This window comes from Falco cherrug, chromosome 6 (genome assembly GCF_023634085.1).
Source record: "Falco cherrug isolate bFalChe1 chromosome 6, bFalChe1.pri, whole genome shotgun sequence".
Lineage (NCBI taxonomy): Eukaryota > Metazoa > Chordata > Aves > Falconiformes > Falconidae > Falco > Falco cherrug.
The window spans coordinates 15303124-15323704 of NC_073702.1; the positions used below are offsets into that span (position 1 = coordinate 15303124).

At 37.9% G+C, this 20581-nt stretch overlaps 1 protein-coding gene across 1 annotated transcript in view; it reads left to right on the top strand.

The window, feature by feature from the left end:
• Nucleotides 1-20581, top strand: part of EYS (eyes shut homolog) — an 873960-nt gene that overhangs the window by 125931 nt on the left and 727448 nt on the right. The window contains exon 11 of the mRNA XM_027809136.2: nt 6119-6223. Within this exon, the coding sequence (XP_027664937.2) occupies nt 6119-6223 (105 nt within the window). The remainder of the gene's footprint in view (nt 1-6118; nt 6224-20581) is intronic.

Genomic DNA, 20581 nt, shown 5'->3' on the forward strand with positions numbered 1-20581 from the left:
TTCTCTCTTCAGTACTCCTCTTTTTGTCCAAAAGAGAAAAATGTCATGTGGGCATGTTTGATATCGTTTTATTACTTTGAATTTCTATGCTTTGTTTTTACTTTTTTATTCCCCAAATACATCTAGACAAGTCCATGTAATGTTTGAAGTCTATCTAAGGAAGTATTTAGGTGTTCGTAATTCCAGTAAGCTATTCACTGGTTTTAAAATGTTTGGATGATTTTAAAGAATTTCACCCTTCTGTGATAGATGTAAATATAATATCCCTGATGCCACTAAGAAAAACAAACCTTGAAGGAAAATAGTTGAAGTTGTGTGAAAACTAATCCTATTTGACACAAGTAAGTTTAGGAACGCTTAACCCCTTGTATAAATAAAGTCTAGAACAGCTGATGGACACTCTAATGCATAATGAAGATTCACCCTACCAACAGGGAGCAGCGAGAGCAAGACTGCTTCATGAGGGGAGCCACAAGCCAGGTTCCAAGCGTAGCCCCAGTGAAGGCAGTGCCATCACTAAGCAAGGCACAGTCATGCAGCACCTAAACAGGGCAGGCAGAGCCAAAGGCTGGTAACTGTGTCCCTGATGAGCCCAAGGCATCGCAAACAGTGGACCAGGTCTGGGATCCACCCACGGAAGCAAGTTAAAAGCGTCAGGAGACAGGACCAGAGACAAAGCTATAATGCAGATACAAGGGGCCTATCCAAAGAGAAAAATTCCATAAAGTGTGGGCTGTCTCAAGTCCATTCTTGAGACAGGGCCAGAGGCAGGGAGGCAGGACAACAATATTACACCATTTGTTCTCAGGTACATGGCTTGAATGCTTTATATTTATATATTTTTTACAGAATAGGGTACAGTAAAGCAGGAGTGTTGTTAAGACAACCTTCGAATATATTGTTACTCTTTCAGATCATAGTTGAATTAAAAACAAACAAACAAACAAACAAAACACATCCTGTTTTTTTCAGCAGTATTTCATTAAGACTACATTAGGTGGAATTTAAAATATTTTTCTTTTCATCTGATCTGGGAATAGAAAGATTCAGCATATATCTTGAAGTATTTCCTCAAGTAAGGATTTACAGCTAAAAAACTAATTTTAAACAACCTTTTATTAATTGTGGTTATTGTGTCTGCCTTTGAATTGTCAAACTTTATATTCCATTTGCCTATAAAACAAAAGTTGGTATAAACTGTATGTAAATGAGACTTTGTATTTTGACATTTTTGCATGTGTTTTGTAATTCAGAGATGTTAATGGTGGCAACTAATAAGAGCTACAGATATATATATATATAATGTGTTCTACACTGGGAAAATAAGCTCTCAAATAAATTCCAGTTTTATTCTAATGTATGAATATTATATTTGGGAATTATAGGAAGTTTAAATTATTCTGGTATTTAAAAAATCAGTGTTATGGATATTCTGAAAAAATCTAAAAATAATTCATTAGTATCAGATAAAGTGTGAAGTTAAGCTCTTTTAGTTAAGCAGAAATAAAACATTTAAAGTTTGAACTATTGAAAGGTGCAAATTTTCAGTCTAGTGATCTTATAGAATTGCTCTTACTTTTGAAATGAAAGTATATTCAACGAGACTTCATCTATTATATTCATTCTTTGCTATCTTTGATCCCAGTCATACTTATCTGAGAACTTCAGAACATCTCCATTTTCTAAAAAAAGCATGATTTTTTAAACAGAGGAAGTTACGTTAGTAATGCTGGTGGAAGACTAAATAACTTAGCCAAATATTTTAGCATGAACCTACTCAGGTCCTTAGGGTATTCTCAAGACTTTTGCGCTCTTGCAGAGTAATCTCGCTCTTGTGTATCTATCATCAATATGCCTGTAGAAAATGTTGCTGCTAAACATCAGGCTATGCAATTTGCAAAAGTGACAGACTTTCCTAAGTAGCTGTAATTATTCATTATGTATTTTAAGAACACTGCAGTTTTATACAGGATAACACATACAAATAAAGAGTTAATAGAAGTAAAGTTGACTCATGGTAATTTTTAACATTCCCTTTATACTTCAGAATTTGGTGACATGATCCTCATAAACTGTTTAGGAATTCAGCCCCTAAGCTATGATTTCTTAAAGATCTAATTAAATATTATGTTTTACTAGTAATTATTTTTGGATGTGATATATTAATATTAACCTTAAAAGTATAAACACAGGAAAAATATATATTAACATACTTTGATGTTGAAATTAATTTGTAGCCAAATAGTGATTTTTATCTGATATTCAAAGAAGGTTTTCATCATCCATCTCAAATGCATAGTTGGGATTAGCTGTGTACTGGAAAAAAACTGGCTTCTCTGTACGTGTCCAGCTTTTTTCATGTCTCAAATACTCAGAAAATGTGGTCTCAGAGTAGTTTCATAGATTCTTTTATGCTTTCTGAAATATTTAAAAAACCCTGTCCATATATTGCCTTTGTACTCTGAGGATATGAATTGTTAAATTTCTGTTTGCAAGTAGTTTTGGAATATGCCTATTTTCAGGTGCAACTAAAAGTTTAATGGCACTCTGTGTTATGGCACATAACCAGAAGAGCTAGGTATTGTCTGCAGTACACAAAAAGCAATTACCTTTATTTTCACTACATGTACATTTGATTGACAGAAATTGCACTGAAATATGAAAGCTTTTCCAAGTTTTAACATGATTCATAGGAAGAAATGCATTTCTCCTAGCATTTTCAGAGATGTACAGAATTGCTAAAATGGCACTGTTAACTTTTGGATGAAAAATAGTATCAGGTTTTCATATCTGTAAGTAGTGTATATTTCAGTGGCTAGACAGCAAAATTAGAAGGAAAACAAAAATGATCTTTAAGGAATGGCGATACAGATGCATAGAAACTGAAGTCATAGCTGTGTATGTCAACAATATTGCAAGTTTGTCAGGAAAAAAACAGTGAACTATCTGTATTTAATATGTTAACAGCATTTTCAACTGAAATATTTCAGAAAGTTAGATATCTTTCTAAGTAATTCTGCAAGTACCCTTAGCTAGCACAACTTGTAAATCAGTGGTTTGGGCAAACATTTTCATCAGTTGCGAGAAAAGTATTCTAAGTGCTTGATAATTCAGATGAGACTGAGTGACATGTAATTGCTTCTTTGTCAGCTGAAGTAATTTAGCTCTGATAACAGCCTCCAGCATAAAATTAGCACCTTTGTTATCAGAGCAGGGATTTTTTTCCCCCTATTTTCTTCTCCTAAGTGAAGAATGGAATTCATACACATCTAACATGGCTATAGGTAAATCAAAGCAAAATACCTGAAACAGTTTTCTGCTAAACAAGTATAACATTTATCTCTTTACTGTACAGTATTAGTTTGGGCATTTGGGATTAGAAATCTACATTGGAACTAAATCTTTTAATCTATGGAGTGTCGCAGTATAGATTAATACATTAAGAAAAAACTGTACTCATTGAAGTCTTAAAATAATTGAGGTTAGTGGCATGATATGAAATTCAGTTTCTGATGCCACTGGTGAGATTTTTTTTTAGCTATACATTATAGCAGATATTTATTTATTTCCAAACGAAGATGCAAAATAAGTTATCTTTGTTCTGTATCCTTTCTCATACTGACAGAATCATTATGCTTCCTGTCAGACTTGGAATGGGCGAATGAATGGCTTTGACTCCTTTCTCACCTTTTCTACACACAATCAGGTTTTGTTCACTACTCCCTAACACAGCTAAAGCTCCAATGTTCATCTCATGTTCCAAATTCCTCTAGCCTTCATTAATTCATCATCCTCTCAGGACTCCCCAGGTGTTGTATCATTTCATATAGTTCAGCCAAAACATGGCCACAGAATTAACCTTTTTATCAGGTGTCATTTTGCTCTTGAATTCTGCAAAGGGTTCACCTTGACCAATACATGTTACTTTTTGTTCATTTTTGAAAATACTCCTCAGTTGACAGCTGACCTTTGTGTCCTTGTTCTTTTCTTTTATTTCTTACCATCCCATCAGGATTTCCAGCCTGAATGACCAATTTATGCTACTGTGATAGAACTGTTGCAACTGCCTCTGTTTATTGTCCATTTCATCCCCTAAGGACTATTTTCTTGAGACTGAACACAGCACATCCTATGTAGCATTAGATACTGACATTTAGGGAACTGATTTTCATCCTAAACGTTCAGTTTAAAGTATAGGTCTGTGATTAGAAACCTACATGTAGTTGACTCATTTTCCTGCTGAATGCCACATCCACCTTCCTATCCCCAAAAGAAAAGAAAATCAAGGAAAATGGTTAAGAACAGTTCACAAGCAATTGCAGTTATACCTGTTACAGCCATGTCTTAACATAATGATGCTATCCAGTTCATTAAACATTTGCTGCCTTAGATTCAAGAGGGAAGAAGAGCCATCTTCACAAAAAGGCAGTAAGGAGTTCTCAAATATTGAATATCATGAGTAAACAAGGATGATATCATTTCATTATTTCCCTTTGAATTGCATTGGCTTTATTTTAACCTTTTCTCTATTGGGACTACACAACAATTCAAAGGAGGTGAAAGAATCTGTTTCCAGGAGTTTTTCTTGTACATGATGCAACTTACCCATGGCTTCTGACCAGATGATTTACTTCTAGAGGAAACTGCACCGCTTTTCACTTGTGATGCAGAAGAAGAGAACAGATACCAATGCATTTCCATTTATCTTCCTCAGAAGAAGCCTACCATAATCAGGGAAATAACCATGGAAATGGATCTGAACTAGAAAGGATCTGAACTAAAAAACTTACAGAAAGCAAAATATCAGAATTAGATTGGAAAGGTTGCACATAGTGCTGTTGCCTTATCAGTACTTCAAAGAAAACTTTAAAAAAAATGAAAGAACTTAAAAAAGGATTTATATTTTTACCAGTTCTGACTGTCTGTATTCCTCACCGGTGCCACAGCACACTCTAAGCAGCACTCAGCAGCTGCTCCTAACAGATAGCTTTTTAGTTTACTGAGTTACCTGAACTCTCCCTGGTCTCTCTTGTATCTCACCCATTTCATCCAGATATCTTGAAGTCTTATAGAAAATGCGGAGCATATTTAGAGGTAGGAAAAAAACCCACCTAATAGGAGCCACTCTGTCATAAGTTTATGCGTGGAAGAGTACCTTGGTGCTACTATGGGCTTCTTCAGTGAAGGCCTTTTATGTATAGCAGGATCACAAAATACAGATTTTGAGAGCTGTCGGTCTTGTTTCATACAATTGTGTGAGTGGTCATGTATGTGTGCTGCAGATAAGAGACCAAATATTTTCCCCAGTGCAAAGAATTCAGAGGAATTTTAGCATTCATTTTGGTTTTATCTTCTGTGAGGTTCGCAGAAAGCCCAGCAGGCATCATAGACTGCTAGCCTGTGATAAGTACTGAACATACAGTTTGCCTCCATATTCCTGTGGCTGGAAATAGCTTTTCCCATTGCAAATCAAAGCAACTGCTATTGTAGATTACAAATCTACATATTTCACTATACTGACTACCTTTGTTTTTAATTATTTAATTTTCTCTCACCTGTATTCTGCCTCATTAAACATTATTCAATGACTTCTTTATATTACATGGAGAAAGAGAAATATCCAGTATCATAGTACTGACAACTTTCTGTAGAACAAAGGCTGAACTCTACTGTTACATATAACTGTCTATAAATTAGCATTGGCCTCATTTTCAGATGCAATGATACTTGCTATTCTTTTTCAAAGGAGACAGTAAGTGAAATGAAAGAAAATGATTGACACAACTGAACAAAACTTGCCTGAATATAGTAATTTTGTATAATGGAAAAAAGCTCCAGGATTATGCATGATCTCAGTAGGAAAGCTTTCTGTTTTCCTGATTGTCATACTTCAAACATTGACTGTCAAAATGGACTGTCCTGTAAACAATGAAGCAGAAAAATTAATGATACACAGGATGTCTATCAATATCCCTGTGTACTCACTAAATGCAACTTGACCAATGGCGTCAGCATTTAGACTGTGACAATCCCATAGTCTTTTTTCATTACAAATATGTCTCTATGATTTCAACACGTCAGCACATTTGTCTTTTATTTTTTTTATCTAAAATTTTAGGACAGACATGTTCTGTTCACGTGAATGAGTGTCTAGACAGACCCTGTTTGAATGGAGGAACCTGTGAAGAGAGCATAAATGGCTTCAAATGTAATTGCCCCTTCGGTAAGCATTTATAGCTTTTATACAATTGCTAGTTTGGAATAGTGTGTGTGTTCTATATTTGTTACTCGGGTGCTATAAAGTCTTACATGGTGAAAGCATTTTGCTTATATTTTTAAAGGTACAGAGCTAATTATTTAGACTAATAGAAAGGAAAATTTTATCAATAAGTATGCATGACAATTTGCTTATGACTGGTTTTTATAAGCAATAGATCACTTACATTAAAAATTTCTTGTAGCACTGGAACATAATGGTAAAGAAATATGATGGAACTGGAGATTACCAATTATTTAGTGTCTGTTTGTATAGACACATTACAGCAACACTTTCTTTCAAAAAAACTGTAGGGTTTTGGCAGCAAAATGTTTTGAAAGTGAGCAAAAATGCAAAATCCAGTCTTTGGAATCCTGTTCTGCTGGCCAGATTACTCACACCTAAAAGAACTGAACACTGCTCTAAATTATGTGTGACCACAGCCTGGTTGCCTGAGCATGTGCACTTTGTCCCACCTGAGGTGCCATTAAGTATCCAAGATACTGTACGATGCTGGAAGATCGTATACAGGTATACGTACAGGTATATGGTACAGGGTATAAAGGACATCCAAGATGGATCAGGCCAAGCGGTAACTGAACTAAGTACCCAGTGTAAAAAGACCCAGCAAAATAAAGGGAGAAAGAAATATAATGTTGAAGGTTTTGCTTTGTTAGTTATATGTACACTCTATAATTTGGGATTTTGCATGTTAGTGCATGTTGACTAAGAAAACCTAGAAAAGGGTGGCTTAGAAATTCATGACCCTAGAAATCCTTTGACCAGGATCAGCACCTTTCTCCATTTTCTATATCCATTGTGAGCAAAGGAAGCTGGGGTAGCAACTGGTAAGTTCATTCATAAATATGGATAAGAAATCACTGATAAATTCTAAAGTGGTTTTTGGTTTTGACGTGCATTTATAAGCTTACTGTTAGTATGGAAAAAAAGGTCAGAAAAACTTATTCTATATAGTCGTGGGCTAAGAAGACTAACTACTGGGGTGTTTAGAAGAGAAAATAACAGTGATCAGAAAATCTTGGAAATGTCAGAGTACTGAAACACAAGTCTCCGAACAACCCCCTCAAGCAAAGCAACTGATTTTTAACTTACTTAATATCAAGAGATCCTTAAATGCTTTAAGAGTGGTATACTGCTGAGTTGGGAACTGAAGACAATACAGAGCTATGTCTTCAAAGGTAAGATGATGCCTTTGTGTTTTTTGCTTCATTGGGACAAATGTAGGCATGTGTTCAAGTTTTACTGATCAAGGGCTGTAGCTAAACATTAAACATCATCTTCTTTGTTGTTCTGAGATGGAGATTCTCACATTCAATGCGCTGCTTTCCTATCCCATGTTTAACTCTCACTGATGTTCACTAACACTCTTACATAGAGTGGGTTTTAGACGGAAGCATCCTGCACCTCCTTCCACAGGTCTGAAAGGATATCTTTTTCACACGGCAGAATGTGTCAGTGATGATGGGAAAGGAAAATGTTCTGGTGTTGTCTTAGTAGGTCATTTGTACTTCTTTTGTTAAAGAAAATTCAGTCACTCTGTAGACAGTCATTATCCAATTAATTTTTATTACCATTCACCGTGTGTGTGCATGTGTGGTTTGAGTGTCTGTAAATATTCATTCCTTTGAGTTGTGCCTCTGAGGTTAATCCATGTATTCATCTGGAACAACGAGGTTTATGTAAGGAACTCATATACACTAGAAACTCCAAGTTTCATTTTTTTGACTCTACTAAAACACTGCCCATAGTAGCAGTTCTTCATCACCATCAAAGGATCAAGTAACTCACAGTGAACCAGAGGTTATTTGTAGAAATGATCAGTTATTTTTCAAAACAGTTAAAATGTTTTACTATTTGCAGCTACGTCATTAATATAATGGCAAGCTGAATTAGAGAGAGGGAAAATTGTGTAGTGATGTGCATACCTAACAAAGAGCTGAAAAAGGCATAATTTTGATCTAAATGTGATAGATTCCCTTTGTGCCCTTGGGTAAATTAATTATCCCAGTTTATATTCTCTAGTTGAAGGTATAGATAAACAAATGTAACCATATCACAAAAATACTGCAATGATTAAATAGATAATGTCTGTCAATTGCCTGAAAACAAAAGTCACTACATTACTGGATATTTTAACTGCTAGCTTGTTCTACAACAAGTATCACTTCAATAGATAAGACAGATAACTTCAGCTGATCCTTAAGTGAAAAAAGACAATTTATGCCTCCATGCTTTCACTGACAACCAATCTTATATTGCATTTCTGAAAAAAATTATGTTTTGCTTATCAGAGGATCTGTAGTTGCTGGCTTTTAGCAGGTAAGTAACAGTAAATAAATAAATAAATAATGAAAATTTCGGACAGATCACACATATTCAGTAACAAAACACAAGGGAGCACAGGGAATTTGGATATGCCCTAATGATCAATTTCTTTTAAATGAAAATACTTGTACCTGCAACTGGCTGCTTGACTAGACAACCAATAACTTTTTATTTCACTTCCTGTTTTTTTCTTTGGAATACATTTTTATTAATTAGGTAGATGGCTGTTATCTTTCCACTTTTCTGCTTTGGCCACTTTTGTCTGACAGTCTCTGGCTACATCTTATTTTTTGGTGCATGGTGATGTCTTCCAAATTAGACCTCTCAATATTATCAAATACACTACAATGTATATACATTAGAATTTAATAAGTGTCTTTCTTCAAATTGTACCATAACAGCAATGCCATTTATTCAGGGATATGAAAGCATAAGTTATCTTGATGTACAATTTGGAATGAAAAGGATGAATTTCCTTTTAATTTTCCCTTCAGAAGCTCTTCTAAACTAAGATAAATCTGGAAGGACTCTTGAAGGGTTTTGTATTAGCAGTGGGTGAAAAAATAGCTTAATGAATGATCTTGGCTTGGCTTAATAGTGAAGACATGCTGCATAAATAGCAAACCTGTATGTTTTGAAAGGAAAGAGGTTTTGTACGTTCTTTTATCCTACAGTTTCTTTATGCAAAGTGGATGTAATACTAGGAATTTTGATTATTAAGAGATACGTGTATTTTCAAAAACTTATGTGGTTATACATGATACATAATGTATCTGGAAATGCCTAGCTGCCCCAATGGGAATGAGAACGTGATGGAAGAAAGGCTCGATTCTTCACTGTACTGTGTGGTGCAGACATTTGGTTTGATCTAAGAAAGCAAGCTAATTAGCCAGATTAAAAAGCAAGGTTCATTAACCCAACAAGAAAGCTATGATAATAGTTACACTGCTTATGATATTGAAATAAGCTTTTTCAGATATTGTGTCTTTATGAAATGCTATGTTTAAGAAGTGCAGAGCTACTAATACATTACCATTGGCTGGAGTTAAGAAAATTCCATTGTTAGAGAAGATGTATAGACTGATCAAACTGCTTTTGGATGATATTTGTGGTCTTCTACTTTAAATTTATTAGGGTTTTAAGTGGAAATGCATGTAAAATGAGCAATGGGACCTCTGTTTTACCAGGTCAATCCTCCAACAGACCAGGTTCCAGTCTGCCATATTTATGTCTGTATGAACTTTCCAAGACAGTCTATATTTTTAGAAATTGTCATAAATGCAAGTGTGAAGACCTCAGTATTTTCATCACTGGAAACTCAAAAGTTGTTGGTTTGTTGTTGTTTTTTCCATCAATAGTCTGTGTGTTAATAGAAACTAAGGCACAGTAACATTGCACGCTTTTGTAATTAGTAAAGAGGAACTACTGAATGAATACTGTTGGATGCCTCCAAAACGAGAATTTTCTTACAACACTGATGTTCTTCACTGTGTAGGTACATTTATATTATGTTTTAAAAGACAGAAGTATTTGAATTTAGCACAGCACCTTCAATTTTCCATGAGTGCAAGTATTTTTTTTCTTTTGAGAAAAAATTTAAAGTTTTTTAAAAATTTATTCAAGTTTTTACTAAGCATGTGAAATATATTTTCTATTTCTGAATTATTTATGATATGTCTATCTCATTTTAATGACTCTATAGAATATTAGTGAAAAAACTTATTTACATCAATCATAAAAATAAGAGAACTTGATGCCATTCAAAAATCGCAAGCATTTTCTTCATTTCTTTCACTATTAAATAAAGCATAAATCAATAGGAAACCTCAATAGGAACGTTAAAAATAAAAACTAATTGCTGAGATGTTTATGCTCGACATGGTCATTAAAACAACAGTGAATAATTCCAGAATAATTTTTATTTATCTGTAACAAAATAATTATTTTTAATAGCCTTAAAATAGTAAGATAAGCATCACAAAAATCTAAATGCAGCTGTGGAAAATAATTTATTGCATAAAAATATTTAAGTAAAGAAGATAAATCGACAGATTTAAAGCATGACAGTAATTAATAAATTAAAATTGTTAAAATATGCTTCTGATTTTTGAAGATACAATTCTGCCCTCTTTATGGCAATAATTTCCTGTTACTGAAATTTGAAATTTTTACCATTTTTACTGAATTTTGTTTTACTGATTCACATTTCATATCTCATATGTGCAGAAAACGTTCTCTCTAAAATATGATTAGGTGTGTCTTTTCCATCTAAATGCCAGGAAACTAGATTAACTCTGAAAACTTTGCTACTGTTAGCTGAACGTCAGTATTAATAATTCTGATGGCTCAAGAGATTAGCCTAGCTTGTATTCACTGATGCACTAGAAAGTTCTACAGTCACAACAGTAGCACAAATATGGAAGTACTGATTTAATTTATTGCCTGTTCATACAGTACATCTTTTGTCAAATCATGTTTTAAGCTTCATACAAAAATACAAAATTATTTTAATTCCCAATCCTTTCTAAAAAAAAGATATATATATATCTTTGAAGAAATTCACAAAGTTTTTCAAAAGGTATTTATAAGGAAGGACATGTGTTTTCTTCAGCTAAATGAATTCAACCTCACTCTTTAAATGTAAGAAATAATAAAGTGCAAAGATAAAGAAAAGTTAGCACATCAATCTTCGTATCTGTTGTGTCTCAATTGAAATCAGGTAAACTGGTAAGCCTGTGCATGTTAACATAAACTAGTAAAGTATGATGAACACCCCTAGTGATAAGTTTTAGCTATTTATGATGCCAAAATGACAAGTATTAGTAATTTGAAATTTTTAGTAAGGCAAGGCATGCAGCAGTGGCAACAGCAGTAAGTTCTGTGGCTGAGCGCTCGATCAAGGTGTACAGGAGGTTCCTGGAGCCAGAGAAACCCCAGCAAGAGCTGGGACCCCGCCAGGAGCCGGCAGCTCCCATGGGAGAGGCTGGGGAGGCTTGGGCGCTGCCAGGTGCAACCGCAGGAGAGTGAAACGGCCCCAGGGAGCGCTGCGACTGGCGTGGTGCGGCGGTTGGCACAGATGTGCGGGAGGGCCAAGCACCCTGCTTGTAGGCCCGCAGCCCAGGGAAGGTCTCTGCCAGGGTGGTGGGCACTCACCTCAGAGTTAAAGCCAGTGTATACACAAAGGAAGCCCCTGTGATGTCTGATGCTTCCACTCAGACAGAAGCAGTAAGGAAGGAGACTTCAGTACAGGGGATAGATTGTAATGAGTACCCAGACGCTTCCCCTGGAGAGAAGGTAAGTACCTGCAGGTTGATCTGTTATGACAGGTGGTTGGGTTGCAGGAAACAGATACAAGTTTGCATGGTATTAGAGGGACAGAGATGGAGACAGACAGGTGGTTTCAGAACCATGCTCCTGTAGCAGACACCACAGAGAATGTGGCATCTCAAACCCTAGTGACCCACAAAAGCAGGACTCTGCTTCAGTCTCCAACCTCCTGCATCACAACCAGGAACAGATATGAACCTTTAGCTACCCACAAGCAATGTCTGCACAGGGAAACTACATTAGCAGCACACTGTGGTTACCACAGAAAGAAATATCCCTGTTAAGGGGCACTGAGGCACCCATCTGCTGGCCTGACAGGTGTACTGAGGTGTACATGAGGTGTACTGCCTTCCAGGAGCTCAGATCTGAGATGTTGGCAAGAGACTGCCACAACCTGTCAAGAGCGCAGACTACTATACACTGCTACTCTTCCATGTCAGCATGAATGACACGACAAGCCAGAACCTGGGCAGAATCAATGAAGACTATAAAGCCTAGGTGGTGCAAGTGAAAAATTTAGTGCCCAAGTTATTTTTCCTTCCATTTTACCAGAAAGAGGAAAGGGTGCAGCCAGAATTATAATGCACATCAACTCCTGGCTTTTTGGCTTGTGCCATTGTGAGGGTTTTGGCTTCTATGACAACGGGACACTCTTTGACTATAGCCTGTTTAAGGAGGGATGGAATCCATCTGTCTAAAAGAGGTGAGGGAATCTTTGGCAGCAGGCTGGCCAGCTTGGTGAGGTGGCCTTTAAACTGAAATTCTCAGGGGGCACAGTCCAAAGTGGCAGTGCTCACACCATCACATCCAACTGGGGAATAAGCAAGGCTAACCAGAGCAGCAATATTTGTTCTTTAGCTAGCTTCCAAGATGAGTACCAGAAGTCAGCCTTTGCAAGAATATGTGTGGCTATGATGGATCCTTTTGCACCCCTCCTGGGAAACCTGCATGCTTGATTACCTTTCGGAAATGTCTGTACACCAATGCATGCAGCATGGGGAATGAACAGGAAGAATTAGAGTTCTGGGTGCAGTTGTAGGGCCATGATCTCATTGCAATTACAGAGACATGGTGGGATAGCTAATGTGACTGGAATGCTGTCATGGGTGGCTATCTAATTCTTAGGAAAGTCAGGCCAGCAAGGAGAGGTGGTAGAGTTGCACTTTCTGTGGGGGAGCAACTGGAATGTATCAAGCTTTCCCTAGGGGTGGATGAAGAATGAGTCAAGAACTTATGGGTAAAGATTAAGGGGCAAGCTAACACTGGAGACATTGTTGTGGGTGTTTATTACAGGCCACCTGATCAGGAAGAGGAAGTCGGTGAGGCCTTCTACAGGTAATTAGAGATAGCGTCATGATCACAGGCCCTGGTTTTCATGGGGCACTTCAACAACCCTGATATCTGCTGCAAAGACAACACAGCTAGGCACACACAGTCCAGGAGGTTCCTGAAGAGTATTAATGATAACATTTTGGAGCAGGTGGTGTAGGAGCCAACAAGGCGAGTTGTGCTCATGGATTTTGTACTCACAAACAGAGAAGGACTGGTTGGGGATGTAAAGGTTGGTGTAGCCTTGTCAGCGGTGACCATGAGATGGTGGAGTTCAGGATCCTGCATGGAGGAAGCAGGAAAACAAGTGGGATTGCAACCCTGGACTACAGGAGAGCTAAATTTGTGCTCTTCAAGGACCTACTTGGAGGAACCCCATGGGTTAGGGCTCTAGAAGGTAGTAGGCTCCAAAAGAGCTAGCTAGTATTCAAGCATCACTACCTCCAAGCTCAAGATCAGTGCATCCCTATGAGTAAGAAATCAAGCAAAGGGGGAAGGAGGCCTGCACGGATGAGCAAGGAGCTTCTGGCAAAACTCCAACAGAATAAGGAAGTATACAGGATGTAGGAAAAGGGACAGAAAGTGTGGATTAAATGAGTGGACAGTGAGGTAGACTGAGAGCTGGATGAATGGCAGAGCTCAGAGGGTTATGATCAGTGGCGCGTAATCTAGTTGGAAGCCTGTAGCTAGCAGTGTTCCTCTGGGGTCAGTACTGGGTCCAGTCTTGTTCAACTTACTCATCAATGCCCTGGATGAAGGGGCAGAGTGTGCCCTCAGCATGTTGCTGGTGATACAGAACTGGGAGGAGTGGCTCATACCCCAGAAGGCTGCGCTGCCACTCAGTGAGACCCGGACAGGCTGGAGAGTTAGGTGGAGAAGAACCTAATGAAGTTCAACAAAGGCAAGTGTAAGGTCCTGCACCTAGGAAGGAATAACCCCATGCACCAGTACAGGCTACAGGTTGACCTGCTGGAAGGCAGTTCTGTCAAAAAAGTCAAGACATTTCAAAAAAATGTGTATTTTTTAAACTATATGTATATTTGTATTTCTCTCTGTCTTCAGAGTATGCTTAGGACTGTAACAAACCAAAATTTAAAGAACAAATGTCATGGCGTAGACATTCCTAGCCCAAGACCTCCAATAATTTGTAATAAATATTTACATAATTTTTAAAGCAGGATGTAGCTGGAATAAATACACACTTACTGCACAGTGATGAAATATTTAAATATAATGGACTATAACTCAATACTGAGTAATAGAGAAGCGCATACAATCTTAAATAGAACTCTTATATTTGGAAAACTTTAATTTTGGGAAGAGTATGCTGGATTCCTTTTTCATCCACCTATCCGGTGTCAAAAATGCAACTGACTTGATAGAGTTAAATATGACAGCAAATTTTATTTTTTTATTATTATTATTCCAGAAAGAAAACCCACATTTTAGAAGCTAAGGGAACACAAATAAGAAAAATCTTCATCTATAAAAGCTGAAAGGAAGGATGGCCTGAGGGCTAAAGCAATGAACTTTGATTTAGGAAATCTGTTGCAAGTTCTACATTGCTCCAGAGTGATTTTTATCCAATATATTTAATACCACAAGTTAGTCAGAGAATTGTTTCTGCTAAAATAAACTGCAGAACACTGATGATGGCAGAAAGTTTTGAGCTGAGGTTTCTGAGTTGTGGCTTCTGCTCTTCCAAATCTGAATTCTAGCACTTATCTTCACCTGCATCCTTGGTGCCAGATTAGGTGTGCCTTCTCTCTCTAGACAGTTACCCAGACCTACTATGAATACTTCTGTATTCTACAGTCAATTAAAATTACCAAAAAATGGCCCTTTTTAGTTCTAGTTTTCAAACTTATGTATACAGTTCTTCCATCCTTGAGAAGCAGGATTATCATAGAATCCTTTAGGTTACAAAAGACCTTTGAGATCATCAAGTCCAACCATTAAACCAGGACTGCTGAGTCCATCACTAAACCACGACTCTAAAAAACACTTCTAAGTATTTTTTAAACACTTTCAGGGATGGTGATTCCACCACCTCCATGGGCAGCCTGTTCCAATGCTTGATCACCCTTTCAGTGAAGAATTTTTTTCTAATATCCAGCCTAAATCTCCCCTGGTACAACTTGAGGCTGTTTCCTCTTATCCTGTTGCTTGTTCTCTGGGAGAAGAGACCGACTCCCACCTGCCTACAACCTCCTTCCAGGCAGCTGTAGAGGGCAATAAGGTCCCTCCTGAGACTCCTTTTCTCCAGGCTAAACAAATACAGTTTTTTCAGCCACTCCTCATAAGTCTTGTGCTCCAGACCCTTCACCAGCTTCATTGCTCTTCTTTGGACACACTCCAGCACCTCAGTGTCTTTTTTGTAGTGAGGGGCCCAAACCTCAACACAGGATTTGAGGTGCTGCCTCACCAGTGCCGAGTCCAGGGGGACAAATACTTCCCTTGTCCTGCTGGCCACAGTGTTTTGGATACCAGCCAGGATGCCGTTGGCCTTCTTGGTCACCTGGGCACACTGCTGGCTCATGTTCAGCCGGCTGTCAACCAGCACCCCAGCTCCTTTTCTGCCAGGCACTTACCAGACACTCTTCCCCAACCCCTGTAGCATTGTAAGGGATTGTTGTGACCCAGTGTAGGACCCAGAACTTCTAGTTGAACTTCCTACAACTGGTCTTGACCCATCAGTCCAGCCTGTCCAGATCCCTCTGCAGAGCCTTCCCTGAGGCAGATCAACACTCCACCCCAACTTGGTGTCAACTGCAAACTTACTGAGGGTTCACTCAATCCTCTTGTCCAGATCATTGATAAAGATATTAAACAGGACTGACCCCTATATTGAGTCATGTGGAACACCACTTGTGACTGGCTGCCAGCTGGATGTAACTCCATTTACTACCACTCCTTGGGGTCAGCTGTCCAGCCAGCTTTTTACCCAGTGTAAAGTACACCTGTCCAAGCCATGATTGTCCAGGAGAATGCTGTGGGAGACAATTCAAAGGCTTTACTAAGGTCCAGGTAGACACCATCCACAGCCTTTCCGTCATCCATTAGTCCTCCAGGGCTGCACTGCTCACCAGGAGAGGGAGTTCATAGAATCATAGTATCACAGAATCATGGAATCATAGAATTTAGAATGATAAAATCATAGATTGTTCTTCCTTGCTCAGAAATCAGAATAACTATACATATTTAGCAAATCTAAATTATACTCTCTAAACTTGTATGTGCTAATATTATGAAAATATACCTTATGATTTATTAGTCACTGTCAAGCAGTTAATTGTCTTAATATGTTTTCAACTTTAACACTAAAACTGTTATTTTCATATGAAAAATCTCCTTTCAGCAGCTTTAAAAATAATTCATTAAAATTCTGTATGGTACAGCTGAGATATATTTCTTAGAAATTATTCCAATACTCCATCCTGCTGTTGATAAGATATTGCCATTAAATAGGATGAAATGAGGTCATTTAATCATATAGTTCATTATTTCAGATAAATATATCTCAGCATTGCTGGAAACCTGACATAAATAGAGTCTTAACTTTTAAAAATACATAACTAGAGAAAACTCTTGCCTTTTAAGCACTTGGGTTTGGTTGTTATCAGATTTGTCTGGGGGTGTGTGTTAAATTTCTATAATCTAATTTTGTATGACAACATACGAACCCCAACCATCAAAAGCTATAGGTTACATATAGTAATGGACCCTTGCGACTCTGCTTTTGTGATAAAGTACAAATTATTTTTGCATCTCAAGATAAGAAATAGGACAAAGAGTAACATTAAATGGATAAAATGGATTGGACAATGTCTTTAGATATTGTATATCATCATTACGCAGTTTCTTTTCTCTCTCTGTAGAAGATATGCATGGCTTTCAGGTGAATACTGTAACCATCTTTTGAAAGTGTTTAACTGACAAGTAATTTCATAATAAGATAATCTGGGTGACTGGTTACTGCTCGTATGGCTTTTGGTATACTCTGATGACCTTAAACAAGAGATTTTACAAGCATTATATTTGAACTTTAGCATTTTAGATAACAGTATTTCCATTTAGCTGAAGAACATTATTGCTGGATAATGCCATATGATTACCACTAGTGAATTTATTCAAGGGAATATATATATATATATTTATATATAATGCCAAGGCTGCATCCTTTTATAGGGCTTTCTCTTAAGGGGTATAGAATATACCATCTGAACACCATCTGTCTATCTATATACCTTTATATAGGTATACCTCTCTAAAAGGTATATACTTCTATATCAATACCTTTCTAAAAGAGTAACTTCTGGAAAAGTGATCTCTGCCTCCCACTTGATATATGGACTGTTGTGGACAGAGTGGATGACATGGGCACTGTGTGACCAGCATCTTCCAGGCACATGAGTTTCTTGTGGACAGGCAAATCCCCAGTCTCATGGAGGAAGGGTCATGACTTTGGAACTTATCATTATACACACACTGAAAAAGCTAAACTAAATGAGGCACACCAAATTCAGTGGTCATGTTTTAGATATCTAGGACAGAGTGATTTAAAGAATTTGGTTGTGCAAAGTGTATTGAGCGTCCACAGCAAGGTGTTAGTAGCGGGAGCTGCATGGCCCCTGTGAGGGGTGGCCAGGGCTGCCCCGGGCAAGGCATAGCCAGTTCCAGCTGGTTCCAACCGGCTCCCACAGGGCACGGCTGGCCCCACAGCTCAGGGGTGTGTGGGGGGGTGTGTGCCTGTGTGTGTGTGTGCCTCAGGGAAAACGTATTCAAGAAAGTATAAAATGGTACACAGAAGAGTAAGAGTGGAGAAAAAATATGTGGGAAACAACTCTGCAGACACTGATATCAGAGAAGAAAGAGGGACAGGAGGTGCTTCAGGCACCAGAGTAGAGATTCCTGTGCAACTCCACAGTGAAGACCATGGTGAAGCAGGTTGTCCCTCTGCAGCCCATGCGGGAGCACAGTGGAGCAGATACCCACACTGCAGCCTGTGGGGGACTCCATGTCAGAGCAGATGAATGTGCCCTGAAGGAAGCTGCAGCCTGTAGATACCCCATGTTGCAGGAGGCTCCTGACAGGATCTGAGGCCTGTGGAGAGGAAATCCATGTACAAGCAGTCTTTTCCTGAAGGACTTCAGCCTGGAGGGGACCCATGCTGGAGCACGTTTATCCTGAAGGACTGCAGCCTGTGGGAAAGACCCACACTGGTGCAGAGAAAGTGTGAGAGGGAAGGAGCAGCAGAGAGGAGCTGTTATGGACTGACAGTCCCCCATTCCCCATTTCCCTGTGCCGTTTAGTGGGAGAAGGTAGACAAGTCAGGAATAAAAAAGTGAAGCTGAGACTGGAAAAAAGAATGGCAAGGATGGAGTTTAGGTGGAAAGTGTTTTATTTTTTCACCTTTGTTTCTCACCACTCCATTTTTATTTGGCAAAAAAAAAAAAATTACTTTTCTTCAAGTTTGTCATGGTTTAACCCCAGCTGGCAACCAAGAACCACACAGCCGCTTGCTCACCCCAACCAAAACCAAGACAAAGTTGAATCTGTTCTGCCCATGATGCCACTGGTAAGTGATCTCCTTCATGTCTTTACCTCAGCTTATGAGGTTTTTCATCTTATTTTTTCCCTCTGTTCTGTTCAGGAAGGGGAGTGAGAAAGAAGCTGGGTGGGGGTCTGGCAGCTATCCAAAGTAAACCCACCACACAGCCACAAGCACCAGTCTTGGGGATCAGGAGATTTAATGAAAAGTGAAAATAGAAACCTTCAGTACTTTAACCTCCCCGAGTATATCTTGCACCTAAGGACAAAGTTTGTAGCAAGAAGTTTTAAAATATTTAAATCCAGGTTAGCCAGTGATATAATTAACATGAGGAATTCTGTTCAAGATTCCTGAAACATGGTGAAATCACTGTAACAATAAGCCCTATAAGCAGGGTGGAAAGGCCCTAGGCAAACTTTCTACTCAGTACTTTGATAGAGGCAAGGGCTACACCTACAGTAGATGTGCTTGGAAGATAGCACTGGAAAAGCAAGGAATTCTGAGGAGTCTGAAATCCATGTTCCAACACAACAAGAAGTCTTGCCTTGTTAAATAATACCTTATGGAAAGATGTTTTCCATCAATTCTATAGGAGGAAACTTTAGCTTCTTTCACTGAAGCAGAGAAAATCTCCATCCAGAATGAAAAGTACTAAGGGACAAGCAGTATGTCTCTTTCCATCACTCAGTGTCCCCATGTGATCTTTTTCATTAGAAACATATAGACTGATAGTACTGATTAATTTGTATTCCAAATTCAGTGTAATGGAAGTGAAACATAATGCTGTCTTCATCAATGGAAGAAATGGCAGAGGAAATTTCAGTGATGATATATACACAGCTAATACATGATATTCAATTTAATAGTGATATTGGAGCTAGTATGATGGTGTCTCAATACAGACTGCATGTAATTCTTCACACTGTCTGTTAAGAAAACTGAAGGGCAGATAACTGACAAGGAAGCCCTAAAGGACAGCATTAGAACCTATGTTGTGCTCCAAGGTTTGTTAAGTATGTGTCCACAAAACCTTTTAGTTATCAGTTGATCAGCACTTGTAGCAGGAAAAAAATTGTCAGTGGAGAGTGTTAGATCTGCTTTTGTTCCAAAAAATAACATGCATGCTTTCAAAACCCATGGATTCATTGCCTGTGTATTTTACTGCCTTGTAGCTTCATGGTACATTCTCTTTCTTTCATGCAGCTAAGTCTTCAGGTTGTTCTTATTTGTCCCTCATGTTTTTTGTCATTTTGACTATTTATGTAGCTTATTGAAACACTATTATTTTTTTTTGTTTGTTTTTAAGTTTGTTTTATATCGTTGCTTCCGGTTGTTTCCTGAAGATGTGCTACCTCTTGCCCTTTCCATTTTTCTCCCAATGGTATTTAACACTTCTTTTGTTTGATATTAATTAACATCTAGAAAATCTTGTGTGTTTCATGTATCATGTATGCTCATGCAGACTAATTAAAAGTCTGTTCCCTGCAAGCAGGCTCATTAGCAAGGTGGGGGGGGGTTGGGTATTTTTTTTTTATTCTGTTAGCTGATCTTTCCACCTGTTTTATTCATATAGGACAAATAATTTAAGGATTTCAAATTTTGGGGAACCTTTTATACATGTTTTCTTCCTTTAGTTCACTGTAGATAAAACATTGTCTAGAATGCTATGATAGCCTTTTATGGAAAGAGTGACTAACTTTTACTCACCTTTCTCTTTTAATCTTTTAGCTAGATGAGTGTAGGAGTAAAATGGAAGTTTTCATTTTTTTATA